This window comes from Mastacembelus armatus, chromosome 5 (assembly GCF_900324485.2).
Source record: "Mastacembelus armatus chromosome 5, fMasArm1.2, whole genome shotgun sequence".
In the NCBI taxonomy this organism is placed as follows: domain Eukaryota; kingdom Metazoa; phylum Chordata; class Actinopteri; order Synbranchiformes; family Mastacembelidae; genus Mastacembelus; species Mastacembelus armatus.
Genome location: NC_046637.1, coordinates 6,303,193 through 6,326,622, shown reverse-complemented (window position 1 = coordinate 6,326,622; position 23,430 = coordinate 6,303,193). Strand labels below are relative to the sequence as shown.

The window sequence follows — 23,430 nt, the reverse complement described above, 5'->3', positions numbered from 1 at the left end:
GGCTAAAAGCCTTTGGCTAAGTGCTGTGTATCTAAAGATGAGGGCAGATTTAACCGTGGCAATAAACCTGTGCAGTAAAAGAAGATAGTAGGCCGGTTTGTGCAACAGGGAGAGCAGCATGAAAGCAGAACAATATTCCTATAGTATTTTGTACCTTGGGTATGTGAAAACCCTTCCTTTATAAATTGTTTTTTCTTCAACTATCAATAGAGATAAATGTCTTTATTCTCAAAGTGTTTTCTTAATCTATCAAATAATAGACATGGATTGTCTTACAGTATCACCACCTGAGATACATTTCTAGACTCTCAGCTGAATACATTGAGCCTGTCTGATTGATGACTGCCAATATGATTGCTATCATTAAGGCATATATCTCCAGTACTTGCTGGATATGGAGCTTGTCAAGGGCAGCTATTATCACAGAGTTACGCTGAAAATGACCTGGCTGTGAACTGTCCGCATTCTCTGTGGATTAATTACTTCCCATTCTCACTCTACCTGCTTTCTGCATCTTATGCTCACAAAATCCCATTGTCCCTTCTTCCTTTAAAATTTAAATGTGTCCCTCCATCATTCTCTTCCCATGTACCATTGATAAGATGCAATGGATTGTTAGCAATTAGATTAAATTGAAAATGGTTGCCCCTTTTCACCTTCAAATTCTGGAACAATTGCAGTAAAGCACAGAATGTGTTTAATCTGTCAGTGGCTATTGTCCCCCCTGATGGGAAGGGGGAGCATGGAGCCAGCCCATTGTTTTCACTGAGAGCAGCAGAGAGAATTAACCTAACACAGGAAGCTCTGTGTGCCTCTGGCTTCAACACAAACATGCATCCCTGCATGCATACATCCACATAAATGTGCATACATAATCATGCATGCAAGCATGCATTCATTGCAGATGTACACCTGCCTGCAGGCTCACACATCACTTTTGCATAGATATATCATGGCATTGTTTCTCATCTTACAAACCAATGAAAAAACTACCGTGAGTTTCCATGGTGAGCCTTGATTCTGATCTTTCCAGCATGCTCAATTTATTTGTTAAATTTATCTTTATAGTAATGCAGCTGGCAGTGGTTGTTATGGACCATGATAACACGCAGCATGATAAAGACCAAAAATATGGATGGATGAAGCACAAACACTGTAATAATAACACTGATAACCACTTTTTCAAGGTGAGAATTGGCAACAGTGCTGGAATGTCCTGCTGAGGAATGACTGCTCTCTGTTTTACATTGTCACAACAGTGCATCTTGTTCAGAAATATCCGAACAAGCTATCACTGCTTTTTCAACCTTTCATATTCAGATCATCCTGTTTCCCGGTAGCCTTCCCACTAAAAGCATGAATAGTAACAGGATTGAATGCAGCTGTAGTTATAGAGTAAGACATCACTACAGCTTTCTCAGCTTCGACAATAGTGTTTTACTGAAAAGCAGGTGTTCAACCATGCTGCCAGAGGAGATGAGATCTAAATCACTATGTTTAAATTAATATTTATGTTGCAACTAACCAAGATTACAAATCTTCAGCCATAATAGTGACTCTGTGTGACACAGCACTGCTTTGAGCTAAGAGCTGCTGACAGCATGCAAACATGCTATTTAGCAGGTATACTTTAAGCATTAGCATTAGTTAATTAGCACAAAAATACAGCTGAAACTAATCGGATTGTCAAATTATCAGATTGTTTCACAAGCATTTGGTCCTAAACTGAACTATTGGACAAATGGAAATGATGTGATGATGTCAATAGATGAAAAGTTAAGAGATCACCAAAGTCATTCCACTTCTTCATGACATGGCCAATAATATCTGTACCATTTTTTATACTAGTCCATCAAATGGTTCTCAAGACATTTGCTCTAAAGCTCAAATGTCAACCTCACAATGGCACTAGAGGAAAAGTCAGAGGGTTGCCAAAGTAAGAAGCATTTCCTCTAGATATCTGTACCTAATTTCACAGTAATCCATTTAGTAGTTGTTGAGACATTTCCCTACTACCAGCCAATATTACCATCCCTGGAGCCATGCCACTAGGGTGGCTAAAATGCCAGTAGACCCCTCTACACCAGTAGATAATTGCCAGATCATTTCACTGTGGGGAGCCTTGTGTCAGTTTCCCTATAACCTACAGATGCTACATTGATAAGATGGTATTTGAGTAAATTCACAGAATAACCAAGTGAGATTATGGACTAAACCCAGTTAGCTGCTGAGAAAAGATTGTATCTGTACCCCTCAGTTTCTGTCTCACCCCCCTTCTCTGATGGATATCTAGCACTACATCTTCATTCAGCCATGCATGCTTGTCCTCCCATTTCCCTGCTGAGAGGTCAGCTCTGTTCGTGTCTTCTGGAAAGCTTTCACAGGAACCACATCTTTAGCCATTCTGAGCTAACAGCAGGTAGTTTTGCTGTTGCCTCTATTGAAGTGATTTATTTCATCCCAAGCTTTGAAGTTTTTACCTTTTACAATGAAGTAACTGATATTATAAAATAAGATACATGTGCTTGCTACTGTTTGCATATTCCTTTTTTTTCCCAAAATGCATATATGCTCTACGCTGCTGGCCTGTAAAAATTCTCTTTATTTATAATCTTCTAAGCATAATTTGATCTTTTACATTATTATTTCTTGGATTTTTAGTCCATGAATGAACAGTATCGTATTCAACAGTATTGAATCCACACATTTTTGAGGCTCTGAAAATCCTGAATGAATGGCCTGCATTGGGAACAGATGACCTTAAAGGTTAGCATCTGAGAATTCCTGAATCTCCAGTTATTATCTCCTTAGACTCTCTAAGGAGAACAAGCCAAATATAGTGCTGTGGGATTTGAGAGAATGAACCATATAATTGTCATACAATCCCAGGCAACTGTACAGCACATTTTATAGTGTTCATGCAAAGCTGATTTACACTATTTGGAGCTTTGTTACCAATTGCAGATTTGTTTTGAAATTGAAAAGTCTATCTGAAGGTATTAGCTTCCAATGCTGATTAACTTTATTACATCTTTACCCAGTAGCCTCATTCTCTTTCTCCGTAATGCTGGTTGATCAGGTGGGAACTGCAGGGCACAAATTGCAGAGCGGGATAATGATTCATAGGCAGGAGTGGTGAGAAAAGTGGTTTTAGAAAAACATGACAATTGTATACCTGTGGACACACACAGCAGGTGGAAGGAACATCACAAAAAACCTGAAAAGACATCCATGTGTAAGTGCGTACAAACAGTTTAGGATCGCACAACACACACACACACACACACACACACACACACACACGCACACACACACATCAATAATGTGCCATGCATAAAAACACTGAACTCAAGTGTGTGCTTACTATATGCGCTGTTTCTCTGAGTTGCACAGTGTGCATGTCTTTGTTAGAGAAGAGTGTTCATGAGTCACCACTGTCTTTAGCCTTAGGCTCAGCAGCCAGCCTGCTGAAGGAGGAGATGCATGTTTTATTTTAGTCACTCTAATATGCTGTGAAGACATCATTATCCTCAAACATGTTGTATTCCAGAGCCTCTATTGTCTGTATATATGCCACAGAAGATATGGATAACTTAAACTGTTTCATTGTCCTCACAGTCATAGGGATCATTTTATGTGCACTTCTGTTTCCTTCATTAGATGTGGCTTTTGTTATTGCCAGCTAAGCAGTGTGTGGCTGTGTGAATCCTCTGTACCGAGTGAAGAATGTTATCTTTTCTGTCATGCACATACCAGTGCTGCCCATAAGGAAGAGGTGAGCAAGGAACTTGGCTTCTTGAGGGCACAGGACACAGAGGCTACTGTTGCGTGTGAATACTAAGGACAACTCCTAAGAGAACATTTTATCAGCATCAGCTACCTTTGAGAAGAGTAATTAAAAGCATAGAGTGTGGGAGATATTTTCTACATACCTTTCATATCATCATTCGCTATCTTTTTTTTTTTACCTGCACAAGCATTCATATTTTATATTCCATATTTTTAGAGAAAATCAATTTTTTTTGGCATTAAAATCTGACTTTGTGAAATAAAATAAGTTCATAAAGGTCTATAAAGCTCCTCATCAGGCTGAATTGGAGAAGTATCCTGTATTCTGCTACACTTTAGGTCATTGACACTGTAACAGAGTTATTCTGGAAAGACAGACAGACAGATGGACACAATAAATAAATACATTAATAGATAAATGCATATGTGGACATTTTTAGGACACGTAACCCTGGCTCAGCAGTGATCTGAGACTATATCCACCATGTCGGTCCTACAATAACAGAACTTAACTAACTTCAGTCTCCTGCACAGACAGACAGGAAAGAAGGAACCTCATCTCTCTCCTTTTTTAAAATGGAGCAGCCACCCAGTGCATCAGTAACCTGATTATCCCAGCTGTCAGTCTGAACAAGGCCAGACTTTGGGATCCTCCCGTCCTCTGATCTTCACTACAGGACAGAGCTGGTACTCCAAAGGAGTCTGAAAACAACCTCAGAACAGGATGGACATAAATATATGGAGCAGGGAAGGCACCGGGGGTCAATAAATAAACAGGTAAGCAGAAGCAGTTCTAAGGACTTTATAGATTTCTCAGTAAGAAATTTTATGTTCATTTCAGCTAACAGTGATGAGTTTAAGTCAGCCATCAGGTATCAGGTCAAACATTAAAATACTATGGATTGATTTTATGGATGCATGCATATGTGCTTTATGACTGAGCTAATCCTGGTTTCCTAGTTAAGATACTACTGTGAGTATTTCTTTAGGAACTGCAGAAGCACATGAGTTACAGGACTGTTGAAGTATCAAAAAAGTCATAGCTGAGAGGATAAAGGCACAGCACATTTTGAGGCAGTCAGTCACTAAGGGGAGGGCAACAGGATACAACTAGTGGGTGGACCTTAATGATTGTTTCTGTGTACAAGTCTCTCACTTCTATGCTTTCCCTCCAAACAAGAGCTTTTTGCATGAATTGAAGTCAGTTGGTGTACTGGCAGATTCCCTCAGTCTAGAGTACTTATATTTCATGATTCTTTCAGCACTAGCACTGAGTGACTTTCGACCACCAGAAGTTTAAGTCTCCACAAAGACTTTGGATCCCTCTCTGGACTGACTAAAGAAGTCAGAGCACTGCAGGAAACTACGGACCCTGAGCTGCACTGAACTTGGCAGCTCCAAAACAATGGCAGAGTGCATGCCAGTTTCCAACTCCACCAAGGTGATCCAGAATCCAAAGGATGACGTCAACGACTCAAATGAAGTTTCCGCTGAGCCTGCATCATCCATGGCAGTCAAAGTCAAACCTACAGAACTAGGGCTGATTCGAAGTTTATCTAAGTCGGATTCTGACTTGTTGGGGTCACCACATGTTGAGGAGGATGGCGGACTGGCTGGCCGCTGTGGGTCGATGTCTAACTGCAGCTCTGGGCAGCCATCCATGGAGCGCATGCCGTCCTTTGCCTCTGAGTGGGATGAGGTAATACTTGAGCTCTGGGGATCTGAAACATGTGTGAGGGTGGAGAGGACAGAGGGAGTGGCACTTCAATTGTTAAGGCATAGACAGACTTTAAAGTTCAAGGTGTTACTGTCTCTGAGAGAATTTGGTAGCAAGTGTGAATGTGTGAGAAAAAACTGAATCTGATAAGAAAAGCAAGTGAGGATTAGTTGGAAAGAAGAGAGAAAAAAAAACAGGAACAGGCGAGGCAGCACATTTCAGGAGAGAGGGGAGGAAGGAGGATGGGGAGAGCAGAGGCAGCAGTATGAGAGCGATCAAGAGTCCAGCAGAAGCAGAGATAGAGTAACTTTACCCAGGCTGTTGGCGGAGAATGCCTGCGGGCAAGTGCTTGAATGCATGAATGGCTTGATCACTTGCACCGACCTCCCTGTAGCAGCCCTGGCATCCAAGACTAATTAGGCTTGTGCTGTCATTCCACATCCACTCAGTACATGTCTCAAGGGCCGACCCACGCTTCCACTGTCTCCTCCTGCACTCCTCTGGCTCCTTTGCTCTGTCTTGCGCCATCTACTTTCAGCGCACTGTGAGCAATCCCCACCCCCCATTATCCCAAAAGACTTAACTTGTGATTTTTGAGCATTTTGGAGCATCAATGCAGCACACCCTAAAGCACTGAAATGAATAATCATCTCTTATCAAAACTTCCAGATATGCTTAACTAGTCAAAACCTGTGGGGACAATGGCTGAAAACCATTAATATATTATTATAGTCCACAGCTCAGAGGTAAAATTGTGCAGTTTTTTAATGTCCACATCACACGAAAACACTTCTGACACTTCCTGCTGAGTGCCTATTTCCTATCAGAGTTTTAAAAATAAAACTAAAAAGATATTAAAATAAAATGAAGATATTTTATCAGGCTATTAGGGTAAATTTTGGTATAGTGCAATACTTTGTCTGAAGGTTGAAGTAGCAGAAAAAGACCTGTGGGTTTTGCATTTTTCTTGTTAGAGACATACTGTTTTTCAAATTGCATATAGGTGCAAGACTTGTTTATCTACAATGACATTATGCTAGTTGGGCCACTTAACAGCGAGTTAACAGCATAACCTTTGAGCAGAAGTTTTACTTTTTGCTTAAATTTTGGCACTGTACTGTACTGTACTGTACTGATGTGGCATTGGTTCTGTTACCTTTTACTTGTACCTGTGTACCTTTTGTACTTTAACACTGCAATGTGCTTTGACTTTGGGCAGGGAAAATCCATTTCCTTTTTTATGCTAGCATAAACAACATGAAAACACTGAACAGGGGATTGTTTTGCCTTTGTGGACTCAGACTTGACTGAATCTCAATATTTGAACTAGTCTAGGACTCAAGATGGGATTAACAACTGGGAAAAGCTAGCAACTTCTACAACCAGATGTATTCCATATACATAATTTGATTTTATATGGTAAAATGTATACCTCTGAAGAAGAATATTACCTGTGAGGGATCCTCTATTCTGTGTGTACAAAAATATAGTTTTAAGACTTAACTATAAATTAACTTTAACTATTGCAATTTATATTGAGTATGTTATTTAAGTTTACACAATTATTTACACAATTATTTTATTAATTATTTATTTTAGTCAATCATTTTAACATTAGTTTGGTTTCTGGGAGATTAATGAAATGGCCATGCAACTACCATCAATATTAATCCAGCCTTGACTTCGACAAGAGTCCTGCCAAAATTATGGTCACATGTCTGTGCCTTTTTCATTATGACAGTAAGGGAAATATAGTGTCACTTCAGAAATCTTGAGCTTATACTTGCTTTGCATACAACTCTCAATGTGGCCTGTCCTATGCTTGTGCACACCTTCACTCCTCTGCTCTCTCACAGAAATGTTTATTCAGGCCATGTTGGGTGGAGTGTCCTGTTCTCAATGGCATCCTGTTTTTCAGCTGCTCCTGAGGGTCTGTCTCTCTTCCAGATTTCAAGGAATTTGTTTGGGATGGAGATATAGGAGTGTGTATGGGTGAGGGCCAATCTGACTCTCATTTATGTGTATATCTCAAGCGATCTACCGCCACCAACACCAAACATGAGGCTCAGAGGGAGGCTGGGCCATAGGCCAGATGCATAAACACATTGTTATGTCAGTAGGCTACAAGCATATACTCACAATATAATGGATACAAACATTGGCACTGGGATGTTCTTTTTAGAAAAACGAATAACCTTTAAACTCCATTGACATTTTCAGTGGTACATATAATAGCCTATATATTTTAAATTACATTATGTCTGGTACATTGTGTGACTGCCTTTGACTCTCGTTGTAGTGAGAGTACTTGCTCTTTTATTTAAATTTTAAACTAAACAATGGCTGTAATTTAAAAAATACAGTAACAGAAGTTTCCCATTTATTCTGATAGATAGATAGATAGATACATAGATAGATAGATAGATAGATAATAGATAGATAGATAATAGATAGATAGATAGATTTTAACCTTCAATGCCTAGTTTAGTTTAGAATCAATAAATGAACAATATAACAATTTGCACATACTTGGTTTGTATTGGTTTCAGTGACAGCACGCCCACTTTGCAAGTTCCTCTGCGTGATGACATAATCAATCAATATGCAAATTAAGTAGTGACGCCAGTCAGCAACCTGTAAGTACTTTCCACTGAAATTAGTTGGTAACGATGGATCTGGTGAAGACAAAAACACTCCTAAAGGCTTTTTGTGGCGTTACAACGGCAGTCCTCAATTCTCTTCAACCAAGTTTAACCCTTCACAATATTCTAACATTATTGTAAGTAAAGTGTTCAAGTTCAAAGTTTAGTTTTCAGGGTTTTGTGCACAACTGAAGTATTTTCAGATGTAGCTAACGCTAATTAGCTAAACAGTCTAAACTAGCATAGCGTTAGCTATCGTTAGCTTACGTTAACGTTAGCTAGTCGTTAACGTTAAGGGTGACAATAGCTAGTCGCTCACTTGAGAAACTCTTCAAAGTGGCTTTGCAAATGTGGGTAATGTTATAATAACATGAAATATTACCTACTAGTAGTCATTTTAAAGTAAGCTAACGTTAGCTAGAGAACATTACTTACTAATTAACTACTGTGAACTTAATCTTGACACCTAGCTACGCTTTAAGATTTTGCGCATCATTTTAAACCGATTAAGCTACTAATGTTAAAACAATTAATTAATTCACAACGCAACTAGCTAGAAATGCGGATCAAACAAAACCCAACAGGTGTATTAAAATATCGACTATTGAGACCACTGTGAGAAATTTATATTATGCCACTTAATGATAGCTAACGCTAAGTACATTTTTTAGACATTAACGTTACTGTTTTACGCTAACACAAAAGATTATCAGCTGTTTCAAACTCACTGTAAAAAAATAAGCCAAATCCTTAATTTTGTTTGTCAATACCAGACATTTAACAAATGTAATTGTTTCTTCACTTAACTGACAAAGAAATATTTAACATAATCTTGTTCACATGTTCAGTTATCTATGGAAATAGGAGATATATTTCCCTAAATAACTAAATGGATACATAAATACAAAAATTTTTTAAGGTTGTGTCTTTTAAGGTTCCTTCTATCTCTGTAAGATTAATACCACAAATAACCTTACTATACAACTTAGAATATTTAAATTCACTGCTCATTACTCATGTTACTAATAATAGAAATAGCATATATAATTAAGGTGATAGATGTCTTCAGTGAATCTGTTTAATACTCAAAAGGCAAAGGTTAACACAACTACATGTTACAGATGCTTGAGTGGCTGCATTTGTGTGTGTACTCTAAATTTCCCAGTGGTATTCCTGAGTTTGTTATGCATGCATGCTTTTAAAGTGCTTCCATACTTACTTCCTGGCTGTGATTTTACATAAAACAAACTGATTGGGACCCTTGATCTGTAAGACACCTTTTTATTACATTAAGTAAAGTCTATTGTAATCATTTTAAATCATTTATTTGTACTGTAATAATTTTGAAATTGATAGTAAGAAAGATAGAAAGATATTCCATAAATGTTTATATGATAATTACAATAATTATCATCAATAAATTTCAGTTGGCCACAGTGAAAATAAAGGTGAATGAGATTAGAATCTTTTCATGTTGGTAGATCAAGTTGATAAAAAAGAGAAATGTTTTCGAAGCATGTGTAAGATAATTTATAATTTACAGAGAGTGCTACAGCAGAGTGAACACATCCCAAGATCTGGTTAGACAGATGTGGTACATGAATAAGACAGTAGTGGTGATGGTGTTGTGGGGGCTGAGTAGAGGGAGGTACAGTCCTGTTTCACTTGCCACATTGCCCGTAAAAAAATTGTAACGCAGTAGGCCCCGCAGTGCATTTAGTTTGGTGTTTCATATTGGTATTCCACATATGCAAGGCTAGGCGTGTTCAAAATGTGTGCTTTAAACGATATAGGTTTGGCGGTTTAAAAATTGCAATATGAGAATTAAAATTGAAGACTACACACAGTTTATGACAAACTTAGTCCAGTGGCAGCCGTTTCTATGTATAATATAGTCTATGTATATATCCAAAGCAATAGAAGGTAGCAAGGAATTAACTGATCACAAAAATGATTTTATCCACGATTTGCACTGGAGATGAGCAAAATGATGCCATTTTTTAAACTGCAAGACTTGAGCTTGAAAAGGTGACATGAAATGGATAATTTTTGCAGTGTGTGCAGGAGCTGAAGAGCAGATCAGCCTGTATTAACATGTAAATCACTTCAGGATGTAGTGCCATCACTCAGAGTTGAGCACCACTAATTTAATGATACAGCTACTCAGAGCCCCATGTCCTTCATAACTGCAAAATCAATTACATTTCTGAGATATAAATCTTTTTAGAAGATTATTTCCATCCTGCTCCTAGATATTCAGTTGAAGGTGCACTGTGTGTCAACATTATGTCTACTGAGAACTGGCTTACAGGTCATGGTAACTGGACTTTTCTTTTTTTTTTTTTTTTTGTAACACATCCAGTGGTTAGAGGGGCATGGCAGCAACATTAGCATACGGTATATCACCAAAATCCAGTGCTGATAATTTAGTGGTTTACAGTGTTTTCCCTATGTTTTTACCAGTGTTGTATACATTTCTAAGGGTTCATTAATTTTCAATAAGTGACCTAACTACTGCAAGTTGTGCTTTCTACACATAGACTATAATCAAATAAACACTGTTTACACACCTCTCAAATTCTTAAATACTGGTAATGCATGCTGTTATTGAGCTGAAACACTACCTCTGTTTTTATAAAACTAAAGAAGACTAATTTTTGGAACATTGCATCTCCCCTTTAGAACCACTGTAAGACAGAGTGAGTGTCAATCCCACCTCTGCTAAGCAGGTCTTAAACTCATACTTTTTACACAGAAATGTTTTATATCATTGTTGATATTTTTTTAATGTAACTTCATAGCTCATAACATGCCTCCACAACACATTAGAATTTGAATCCATAGCTACTGCATTTAACACTGTACAGGTTTCAGTACTACTTGATGCACTGTCAGATTTAAAACACAGGCTTTTTATATTCAGAAAATGAATGAAGGGATGAGCATAGAGGAGACAGAAATGAGGGAGCAACTCAGGCTGCAAAAGTGGGGACAGAAAAACTGAGAAGGTAATGAAGGTACAGATTAAATATTTAAGGAAAAAGATGGAGGAAAATAGACAGACTGAGGAAGCAGCGTAGGAGTCAAGTGAGAGAGAAAGAGCTGTACTGTACATTACTATCTCATTTAAAGACATAAACTAATCCAACCAAATTCAAAATCAGTCTATTCAAATCAAATTGTAATCTGCTATAACTGGCAGGAGACAGTTTGTGATAGTACTACATTTGTGATATTCCTACTGGCTTCTGTAAAACTGTTCAGTAAAATTACAGTAAAATCTGTATTCAGATGCTTGTTTTGTTCCACTGGATCAAAACTCCTGATGAGGCATTTTATTCCTGGACATTCCTGTTACAGCTATCTGGTCCTCCAGAGCCATTCATGTGCTCAAATCGCTTGTTAAACATCCGCACATGACCAGATGACGATCATTAACTCTACCTGTAACAGTTATATCTGATGTCACACGCTGGTTTATGCATGTGCCACTGAAAAAATCCCAGGGGAAACACTGTAATAGTTTTTCTGATGTTTTTGAGCCAACAGGCTGCATTCTGGTATTAATAATTCAAGTTGACTTTTTAGCTTCTGCTATTGTAACAAATTTCTAAAATTCTCAAACGAGTGTAAACATTTTAGTTGAGAGCATTTATTGCAGTAGGAACATCAAAAGGTTTGAGGGCTCTTGTGAAAGTGAAACATCTTGGCTCTTTTTTTGATGTGTTGATTAAGATTTAGGATTATGAAGGGGTGTCAAAATGCGATGTAACCTGGAGTAACCAGTGCCAGATATCTAGCTAGCTACATGTAATAGATCAAGCCGTATGAACATATTATGTAACTATGATGACACTGGTTTCCTTATAAGCAGTATTTTGGTGAAATGTTTTAATAAAGGCGCACTTATGCTGAGATGAATTGCAGTCCTGGTGTGTGTGTGTATTTGTTAGTTATATAGAATGTAACTGGGTTAATTCAAAGAGTAATGTGAGGTCTTTATTGCTGGAGGCATATGCCATGCGTCCCACGTGCCTGACTTCCAAATGAATCAAGGCTTTTTCACAGTGTTGATGCCACTAGCGAAGTGCATGGGGCTTTTTCAAACACTAAATATTACATCAAATAAGCCTGGCTGTGTCTCTGGTGTCACTTGTGAAAGCAGAATCAGCTTTTCAGGCTTGCAAAAATCTTCATTGCTGATTGTGAATAGACTAGTCTAGTGATTCTAAATTTAGTTCCTAGTCTGATTTGCAATAGTTTGCACATAGAATTTTAGCTGATCCCAGCCTGTGAATTGTCTTAAGTGTTTCAAGCCCTATATATAACTCTTCTAAATTAGACAAAAAATATAAAATTCTGTTAATACGTATAGTCTGTTTTCTTTATAATGGAGTGGAGTTTGTTCTTCAGATGAGCTCTTGTTATCCTTGGAGCATGAAGTGTCAGCAAGTAGTGTGGCACTCTTGTCAACAAATTGCTCACATTTAACAAGCAGTGTGATTACTATTCAAACATGCCATTCCTATGATGAGTCCCAGAGTGTTTCCTTGAGTTGGAATATCAAAATTAATATTGAAGAAATATAATATTGGGTGTGTCAAAAAAGTTGTTCCCATCAAGCTGGTTGAAATCAGTGAATCTGACGCATACTGCATCTAGCTCCAAAGCACTTTGTTGGCTGTTGAATAACTCTTCAGTTATCCTGCAAAATAAACAAATGCAAACAAACAACCTGGAAATGTCTTTGCCTCTCCTGGAAAGTCAGACTACTTAAATAAACAGTTTTGGCGCTAAGCCCCTAAACAACTCTTCTCTGAGGTGCTCTGTAATCTCCTGCATGCAGCATTGTGCTCACATAACCTTGCAATAAGCTGTTGCCTTATTCTAGGATTCGTAAATAATACAGGTCTTAGAGAGTAATAAAATACTCACTAAGAAACAGTCAGTTATAGATCTGAATCTCCAGAGAGTTGTTTGTAGAGTTTGGACTTGGTTGTAGGACTTCGTATAAGCTTCAGTAATTTGGAGTTTTAAAGCTTCTAGATTGTAATTCACCTTATCTTCCTGCTGTGTTTTTGCGCAGTGGTGAGTTAGTCATTGAATTGCTGTCCACGTTGGACTGTTGTTTATAATCCATCATTGCAAGCAGCCTGTCTCTTTCCCAATACTCCCAACAGCAGCAGTTTTTTGTCCTGACTTCTCACCCAATGCCAATTCTTAAGTGTTCTGTATTTTATTTTATTTTTATTTTATTTTTATTGGTTTGGATATAGTGGAATCGTGGGGGTTAGATAGGAGTTTTATACATATTTTACAGTTATGGAAAATGATAATACAGATCCAAAGAATTTCAACAATTTACATTCTTCTTTGTTCTGTTTTAGCCTAAACTGTTATTGATTAGAAGTGAATATGTCAAATGCAAAAATGATTTCCCTCTGTGATTCATATTTCTTTAACAGATTGAGAAGATCATGAACTTGATTGGAGCAGGCATTGAAACATCCAAAAGCAAGCAGCCCACACCAAGCTCAGGTAGTATACCACCATCTATTCTGTTTCTGTGATAATAGAATTTTTAATTTAAAAAGTATGGAGAGATTTTTTCCCCCAGAGTATGTGGTATGTAATTCATTGGTTGGTTAATGCGAAATGACAACTGAGTCTGTGGGATTAATTGAGTCTTATTCATTAACATTCATAAAGCTCTTAATTGCCCTTGGTGCTGCACTGATGATAGTCTTGTCGAGTTTATTAGATGGGAATTATATGTAATGTTACAGACAACCAAACTTTTCACCCCCTCTAACTGACTGGCTATTTTTAACTGATGTTATGAATTGGCTACAGTGAGTCTCTGTGTTAGTCAGGCCTGAAAAGTGTTTTCTTAGTCCAGTTTAAACCACTGGATTTTCTGAAGGTTACTGTAAGATGTTTTGCTGTGATGGACGAAAAAAATTAATGAGGAGTGAAAATTAATTCCTAATGTCAAACATTATTGATGTCACAGATGATATGCATTTGAAAAATGTCCCATTTTTTTACTGAAGATATCAGTAGTTTTATCTGTAAAATTAAGGCTGAGACATTCTTTTTAAAAATTAACCCATATCTATCACAATAAAAGAAGCCTGAGCGATGATAGAGGGTTACTAGATGAGCAGAAAAACACTAGAAATAAACATACACACATTGAGAGAAGCAAAGGACACTGAAAGTTTTCAATGTTGTTTATCCTATATGTCTCTATGAAAAGATGAATATAGGCTAGTATATTTCTGGATTTAAACCCTCAAATACCACCAGCTTTAAAGGACTTGCAACTTGGGCTCTAATTTAAGCACAGCTTCCAAAAAGATGTAGGGTAGTTTTGTGGTCTTTATAAGTAACTGAGATACAAGTTGGCATTTTTGGCACGTCGTTGTTATTTGATACACACATAGCTTACATTTAATGTGGAATCTTATTCTAAATTCCCCTCAGTGTTATATTTTCTTTTTTCTGGAGTTAATGTACATCTCAGTAAGACTTGTATTGACAGTATGCTTCATAATGTGTCCTTCAGGCAGAGTAGATGGAGATGCCAGCTGGCATCAGCTCAGTTTGTTTAGATAGCACTCCAGAGTTGATACAGTGTAAACCTACTTCTGTAAGTGCTACATGATAAGGAGGTTTCATCATACAGCACAGGGTTGTGTAACAGCTTCTCTGAGTCTGCACAGGGCTGCTTTTTACAAGTCTTGTCAGATTTATTTAGATTTTCATTAATTATGTGCAGTGTACTTACCAATCAGCCCAAGGTGTAATATAACCCAAGCTGAAAGACACAGCAGAAACAGTGAAGTTTATGAATGTGGTCAAAGGATATAAAACAATTATCCAGGAAAATTACCCTGGACTTAGAAGAATTAAGAATTTTACTGCTGCAGCATGTGTCAGTGTCATATCAACATTTATTTTGCATGTTAGTATTTATAGTCTATATTAGGGCTGAACGATTTTTGAAAATAATCTAATTGCGATTATTTTTTACCAGTATTGCGATTGCGATTTACAGTGCGATTATTTTTTCAAAGCTTTTCTGTTCTGTATTTTTCGACAATGACAAGCAATAAATCATTGAAGTATGAACAAAACAATATTTAGATAGATTAAACCTAAATGTTCTTTTCTGTAGACCAGGCCTATATGTTACAATGAAATCCTGTGATGCAAGAATTGATATAAATAAAATTTTTATTTATCAACTACAATCACAGTAGTACTATAATGTAATACTTACAACAAAAATAAATAAACAAATGAACAAAACCTGGTGTAAACATTAATATAAAAGTCAGTAACAAATCACACAAACTAAAGTGTAGATTAAAGAAATATAAAAAACAAATTTGTGGCTTTACCACATTTAATTCAAAGTTACTGTAATAAACATGTAAACGTGTGGATTGCACTTTTTAATCACTGTCTATGAACGTTACCAGACAGACTTTAAAGAAATAAACAGCATTTTTTCCATGCAACGATCATACAGTACTTTGTGATGTTTTTTTTAATGCTGAATCAGGTTAGTAGTATTGCCCCGTGAGGTAGCAACCTTAGCAAGGCAGGTTTTGCACAATACCTGACGCTGTGTAGCATCTTCTTTTTTAAAGCCAAAATAGTTCCATACAACGGACATACTGCTCCTCTTTGACACTTAAGCAGTTTCCGCAGTGTCAGGTTCTGTCGATGCTGAAGCCATTGTTTAACAGATTAAGTTGTAGTGTAGCGTACCAACTTTATTCTTCCTCTGCAGCCTGCTAAACTCTGGCATGTCACGTGACAGAGTGTAATCGCAGTCTCTGTGGTTTAAAAATCTTGTTTTTTCAAATTGCGATTTAATATCAAATGCAATTAATTGTTCAGCCCTAGTCTAAATCAGTTCATTCCAGGTTGCTTCTACCCATAACACACTTCTTCATATTCATTAATATTAGTTTAACCAAAAGAAGATTAGTAAATCAGTTCTAAAGCGATGCTGGTTTCCATGGCAGTCATAATTTAGGATTTTAATTGTAACTGGGCTTTAGCACATCCAAGCATTCTTATTAATCTTAACATCTAAACCTCAGGCTATTTCACATTACATAAGAGAAAAGACGTTTGTTTTTTGTCTTTCACATATAGGTGTGTGCTATTTATAGATCTTGTTTAAAGAACAGCATACTGAAAGTGTCCCACATTCAGCTGAGTCATGCAGTTGCTATTCTGATTTTAATCTGAGATTGTGCACAAGTAGTTTGAGCAAGGATGCTTTTTTTTTCACATTTTTTGTATGTGCCACGTAGTAAAGAGGTTGTACTGAAAAAGACAGTGGGAAGAAGGAAGAAAAACCCAAAGATTATTATTGTGATACAACTGGAAAATCCCTATCCTTTGTCCCTGTTTTAGTGTGTGTTCATTCCATCTACCTTTTTCTTGTATCCAGTCCATTTCACATCAGTAACGAAGGGAAATAATTCATCTTTCAGAAGCAGATTTCTGTACATTATATTTTAGTGGCTATGGAAAATAGCTCTTCAGTTTTGTGCCATTCTCTATGCTTGAGGATGAGGCTGTTTGTGTTGTATACCCATCACAAGTGTCTCGATTGTGTGCTAAGACTGCACAAAGTAAATGAGCTTAAAAAGAGAAAGGGAGTGGAGAGAGAGCTCAGCTAACAGCACACAGGATGCATCAGCTCAGTTTGTGTACAGCCACACTCTCACGTTCAAAGGAAAAGAGTCCGCCTTCAGTTTCCCTGAATTAATTCAGCTTTGCGGCTCATTTTCCTCAGTGCTTGGATATGTTGACAAGGAGCTAGTGCTTTTCTCCTGCTCTGATAAAGAGGCACAGCTTTATCTGGGCACAACCTCTACCTCTTTCTCTGTAAATAGATCTTTTTGGGCATTCCTTGGAGCCAAGTCTAGACCAAGCCGTGCCTAACATTACAGAAACATACTTGGATCGATTTGACAGCTTGGCCTGTTTAACAGGGGATAAGACAGTGACCCATTTCCCCCTCACAGAGGAGCATTGGATACTCTGTCAGTTAGTAATTAGGTCCTACTACCGTGGGAGGTGTTGCTGTCCCAAATGAATGGAAGTAATTGGATAGGGTGGCTGGTATTTTTAACAGTCTTTGTCTCGATATCGTGGTGTTAGAGCTGACTTTGGTGGGAGGTTCACAGCAAAGCATAAAGGAAGAGGAGGAACAGTTGTGGGATCTCATAGTGAATCATAATTAGTCCGGTTGAATCCTTCTTACTTCCTATTAGCATCTTATCTCGACCACGTTTCCTCCCCTGTGAGTCTTTTTTTGTCTCATCTATCTCCTGCTCATTCTCTTGCTCTCTTTCATTCTCACTCCCTCTTTGCGTCATTCTTCTCCTCGGTCAGAGCAAATTTGAGAGTAGCTTCTCTTCCTGATAACAAATGATGAGCACTGGTCCTTCTGGATGACTGAAGGATCAAGACCTCACCTGGCCTTTTACCTGATTGTTAACACCAGAGCAAAAGCGGTATAGGTGGCCAATTATGGAGGAGTTTTGATCAATAACCTTTCACTTTGCCTCCGTCTGTTGGCACCACGTTCTTCTTGCCCTGACTGGCTTACTGGCTTGCTGACTACCTGTCCAGGAATGTGTGAGGTGCCTGCATAATTATTCTTAGCCTGTCAGCTGTACCCAGATAACACCAGTGACAGACGCAGTGAGCAGCACCGCATTGGTGGATGGTAAATCTACCACTCCCTGTATAAACTGACAATTCTTGCCAAGTCAAATGGCACTGTGTGTAAGTCTTTTACCCCAACATCTGAATTTTATATCATCTCCCTTGTTTATCTGGGTTTTTTACTCTAAGTAGCCTCTGTTGTGCTCTACAAATGGATAATGTGACATAAGCATCTGGAAGTACATAATGGAATTTGCTCTTTTCTGTCATTGTGTATGACTGGATGAGATGGAGATGGACTTGAAGTTTGCCTTGTTTCGTCTCTTCTCCCATTCTCTCTCTACTTTACAAGCACATCAGAGACTTCTGTTGACTTGAATCAATGCTGCCTCCCCTCGTCCTATCATCATTGTAAGATGTAAATGAATTAAAGTCATCTGCTATTAAGTAAAGGCTTGAGAAGGCTCTTGTTAGTGGAAAAAATTGTACATGCTCTCACAGAATAGCATTGAGTCTATATCATACTTTTACATTCTAGTCATTCTTCTCACAAAAGGACTGTAATTTTGGGATCTCACTACTTGTTCGTTGCCGCTGATGGTGGTGTCCTTTCTGCACAGGCGAGATCAGAGTGCCTCTGTGCAATTCTAATCAGTGCAGTGGGATGAGAGAGGGGGAGAAGGTGGACTAAGGTTAGTGAGAAACAGATAGTGTGAAGCGAGAATGTGTGCATTTATATGAGAAAGAAAAGGGGCCAGGAAGGAAGACGAGCGAGAATTAGTGTGTGTGTATGTTTGTGTCTGTGAGAACAAGAAGCAAGGAGCGAGACTGAGTGAGGGAGAGTGCTAGTCAAAGAGGGAGAGAGGCAGAGGGAGGGGAATCGAGAGAGGGAGAGGTGGTTACGTGGAGCAGTACCCCACTTCATCAGGCAGCATACGGCAGCCCTGCAGTGCGATCACACTATGGGAATGGGGCTATGAGATTGAGCGTGAGAGAAAGAAAGCAGAGAGAGACAAGTGCGAGGAGGGGGGGGAGTAAAAAAAGGAGCTTGAGGGATTTGCTTGGATGAGAAGAAGGGATGATCACTGAGACTGTTGGCTGTCGTGGTTGTGGGAAGGACGTGGCAGCAGGGGCTGAGGTTGAGCCAGATCTGTGGTCTCTTGTGTAGAAGTAGCCGGCGTCAGGACATTATGCCCTGTGAGCAGTGAGGGGTAGCGTGTGTGAGCCAGGAGCAGCTGCTGTGACTGCATCTGCACTGCCTGTATGTCTCAGACAGGGGATGCAGCAAACCTCTGCCCTAAGCACAGAGGCTGCTAGCTGTACCAAGCGAAGAGAAGAACCAGGTGGGCTGGGTGGAAGTGGGGGGCGCCTACCTCAGGAAGGAGCTAGCTTAACCTGCACTGTGGTCCTGCAGTCATCTTCTCACTTCAGAGTCAGACTCCCCTGCTGTCTGTTGGATCTGAACCTGGATTTACTGGTTTGAGAGATCAGAAGCATGATCTCTGGCGGAGCCGCACAGCCAGCAGCCTACTGAAGAGTGTGAATGCTGGGTAGCACAGGGAGCACTGGCACCACCAAGGACACCATATCTTTTTCCACTGACAAAGAGCCTAACTGGAGCTTTATCCAGGAACCTATATTTGGATTTATTTATGAATTGAGGAGTTTGGAATCGGCACACTGTGGAAATTCTAAGTCAACATTTTGATTTTTTGATGTAGGATTTACAATATGTCTACCTAACCGTACTCCTTGTGGCTCTGGAGTAAGGACGAAAACATGATTTAAGCAAATGTGTATTCCTTTGTCAAAAATAACCTGAGTACCTCAACAGTACTTTAGAATGCTGCTACCTTCATTGTATGAGCCGTGTCCTAGCTCTCAAAGAGGTTGACCAATGAAGCCATGGGACTCAGCCAGAGCTTTACAAGTATGTGTTGAAAACCATGACAGGTTTTTTTGGGGGGAAACTGAGTATTTCTATATTACACCTTAATGGAGTCATTTTGATTTTAGAAAAATGACAGGGATGGTTATAGCAGAGTAAATATTGTGTGACGTATGAAAATGTCTGATTTAGTGATAAATAATTTCCATTTTCAGACTGAAAATTATCTAGTCTCTTGACTTGTGTTCAGTATTGTTATGTTTTTGGACTAGCTAGCTACATTTGCTCATCTGCTCACTAAAGGAATGTTTAGTGAACCCTGTTTGTTGGAAGATGCCGTAGTGGCTCAGTCCAACATAACCTACTATACCAAGCTTCAGATGGGCTTCCTTCCCTGCACTACCTCCACCCTCGCCTGACATTTCCAGTCAGTCACACCGACACCAGTGGGTGTATATTAGTCTAGTCAGTCCCCTGCAGGGCTTGAGCTGGGCCTGCAGCTTTTCCTTTCCTCCTCCTGTGTTTGAGTTAGCTGGGCCCCCGCCTGTACTGTGGGAGCCCCTCACCCCCAGCCTGGACCCTGTCTCCCCCCCACCCTGCCTGGTGCTGCTGCACTCGGCTCTGCCTCTGCTGGCCGAGGATGATGTGGCAATGCCATGTGTCGTCCTCTGAGTGCCGCTGCTACCGGCTGAACGGCTTCTCACTGCTGAAGCGCTTCCCTCTCTCAGCAGATGGGGCCTGTGGCAAAGCCCTGGACCAGCCGGTGGGAGAGTGGCTGGAGCACGTGGGGCTGCCGCAGTACGAGAGCAAGTTCCTGCTCAATGGCTTTGATGACCTACGATTCATGGTGAGTCACCTGCAGCACGTCATCTCAGGGGTCGGTTCCACTTTACATCACTCTGCCTCTCTCAACCTCTGTCAACCTAGCTGCATTTGTCTTTTTATGTCACCACTCTGCTCTCTTACCCTCTGTTTATCTCTGAGTAGCTCCACTTTCCCCTTTCAGCTTTTATCTTATCCACTCATCCTTGCGCTTTTTCTTTCTACCCTCTTTGCCTTTCATAACTCCTCTATAGCTCTGTGTGGTGCATGATCCTGATTTATGACCCCTCACTTAATCCTTTTAAAGAATATAGGCTGTCACCAATGGCAAGACAGCTGAAAACCATGAACTTTTTTCCAGTATTCCCAAAAATGCTTTCACATTTACTGTACATATATATACATTCAGTCCTCTGATACACAGCTACTGGACCTCAGTCCTTAATATAAACATCTGTAGTTTATTCTAAATTCCTTTGCATGATTGCTCGCCAAATCTTACTAAATCCTTTACCCATTAAGCTCTGTCCTCTGCTTGTGGTGCTTATGAGACAGCCGTGCACTAACTGCACAATATACACTGCAGCAGCATGCTGTAATGTGGTATGCATTAGGTTTTTAATTCCATATGTTGGCATGCAGACATTTATTCTTGTTACAGATTTATTTCATGAGAATGTAAATTATCAAAAGCCACATGATTTGCTGCCTGTGAAGTAATGTTTCGTGGGAAAAACATGACAGATTAGTGTTTCTGAAAATCATTGACCGATTTTGCACAAATGTTTTGCATTTTTTAAATTCATCTGTCAGAAAAATACATTTATCTACAGATCAGAGGACATCCATGATGTGACTAAAAGTGTTACCGTGTTTTTTTTTCGTAGAAAACAGATTTTAAGCTTCTAGTTATGTCACACCAATAATCATGGCTGTACACTGTAAATAACTGGGCCCAAAAGGTAAACATGGACATTTCATGCACCACACAGCTACAGTAGCATTATGGGCTATATGTTTCATCATGGGAGTGCTGCTATCTCTCCGGGGTTATATCAGCAGATGTTAGCTCATTGCACATATGCTGGTGTCATGCAAATGTTAGACAATAGGTAAAATATTGCAGCAGAAATTTCAAAGATATTTTGATCTAGACACTGTCTCTATTTCATAATGTGTATATCATTGTACGATACCTTTTTTTTAATGTATATTACTCTTTCATTTATAAAGGGACATTGGAGAGGTAACAAGAAGCTTGAACTGATAATGTTGCATAGACCAGTGGCCTATGTCTTAACCACTAGGCCACTGGGACCCCTCCAAAATTAAAGGATTTTTATCATTATCCTGTTTTTTTTAATCTCTAAAAGATATATATTGGTAGTCTGGTTTTATTATTGTGTATTTAAAATTATGCTATGATAATTTATAATTTTACTATAAGTGATTTTATAGAACTTGTAGAGAGATAAAATGGGAAGGCTAGTTTTTCATTAATCTAGTTAGATTACAAAACAAGGTACTTAAATACATTGATTTAAAAAAAAAAACCCCAAATCAGTTCTGTGCATTGATTTGCAACATAGCCTATAAAGCGTAGCATAACCACAAATATTAAATAAATAGCTTGCTCAGTATAAAACGTATCTCAAAATCTTTACTAGTTGACAGATTTTTGTCATCTCATGGTGTATATTGTTATATTGCCCAATGCTAGTGTACAGCTATCTTGACGGCTGGGTTGGAAGATTCCATGTTGATCAAGATTTCTGGGCAATAATATGATGAGGACTATGGGTCATTAGGCATTCTGATGTTCATTTTAATGCCACGACTAATGTGTCTGCTGGACTTGATGCATCAAGGAGATAAATCATTAGTTTCACAAGGCAAATTACCCATGGATATTTACAAGGATGTGGAGATTGCAAACAAGGGAAAGGTCAACCTAGTCAGGCAGACATTGTGAATGTTTAATATTGTGCCCTTTTAGATCCTGACAGACTTGCTTCAGATGTCATCAATCTGATGCAACTTCAACATCAGAATTTGTTTGTAGGATTAATTGCAAATGAGAGTAGATTTATCAGTTAAGACTAGTTCTATGTCATGTTTGTATACAATTGTGTAATAATCCCATACTGAAGAACAACATAAAGCACAATGAAAAGGGTAACATCACTTTGCTATGTCAGACAGTTTCTGCATATGAAAACAAGATTAAACCCAATGTGGATTTTCCACACTCTCTATCATTTGCGAGACCAGGGAAAGGCAAAGAGCTTCTTCAGTCTCAATCTGCAATGGCAGGAATCTCAGCATGTGAGCCCTACTGTACCCACAAAGCAACACTGTCACTGCCAAAGATATACAGTGCTGCTTGGAAAGTTTCCTTGGGCCCGCCCACGAGAGCAAGACAGCAAGCACTCACATGAGTCTGCAAGGCTCTCTGCATGTGATGATTGCTCTGAGATGCAGCTTTTGAGGGATCATAAATTATGAACAGCTGTGTGCCCATTCTCATAATTTTTACACGATGATTATCATTTTGTACTCCTTTCATGCTACCAGAAGTGGGACGTTTGTAGCTTTCATTCTCTTGGCCTTTATGCCTACACATTTCACTTACAGTCAAAATTTTACATAAATTCTTTTTTTAGTGTTATACTTTGTTGCTCTGATGAGGCAAATTATGCAAAACAGCTTATAACCTCCCCCTTATGCATTTACATTGCATCTCTCCTGTATTAATATTGCATCAGATTCTGCGGCCCCGTCTTTCTTAGATGTTTTGATGTGGAATTGAACATATATATTGTAAAACATAAATTAAGCATTTTTTTCTTAACTAGATTGTTGTTATGCTACAG

General features: G+C 38.8%; 1 protein-coding gene across 4 annotated transcripts in view; it reads left to right on the top strand.

Annotated features, from left to right (window-relative positions):
* The first annotated feature begins 4,380 nt into the window (after positions 1-4,380).
* anks1ab (ankyrin repeat and sterile alpha motif domain containing 1Ab) overlaps positions 4,381-23,430 on the top strand; it is a 36,256-nt gene continuing 17,206 nt past the window's right edge. Inside the window, exons 1-4 of one of the 4 annotated variants that reach the window (XM_026305965.1) lie at positions 4,381-4,566; positions 5,052-5,488; positions 13,614-13,686; positions 20,464-20,582. In XM_026305965.1, the coding sequence (XP_026161750.1) occupies positions 5,195-5,488; positions 13,614-13,686; positions 20,464-20,582 (486 nt within the window). In that variant the 5' untranslated portion in view covers positions 4,381-4,566; positions 5,052-5,194. Of the gene's footprint in view, positions 4,567-4,627; positions 5,489-13,613; positions 13,687-20,463; positions 20,583-22,012; positions 22,883-23,430 lie in introns of those variants that run through there. The other 3 variants (XR_003295648.1, XM_026305966.1, XM_026305967.2) reach the window with 3 other exon arrangements.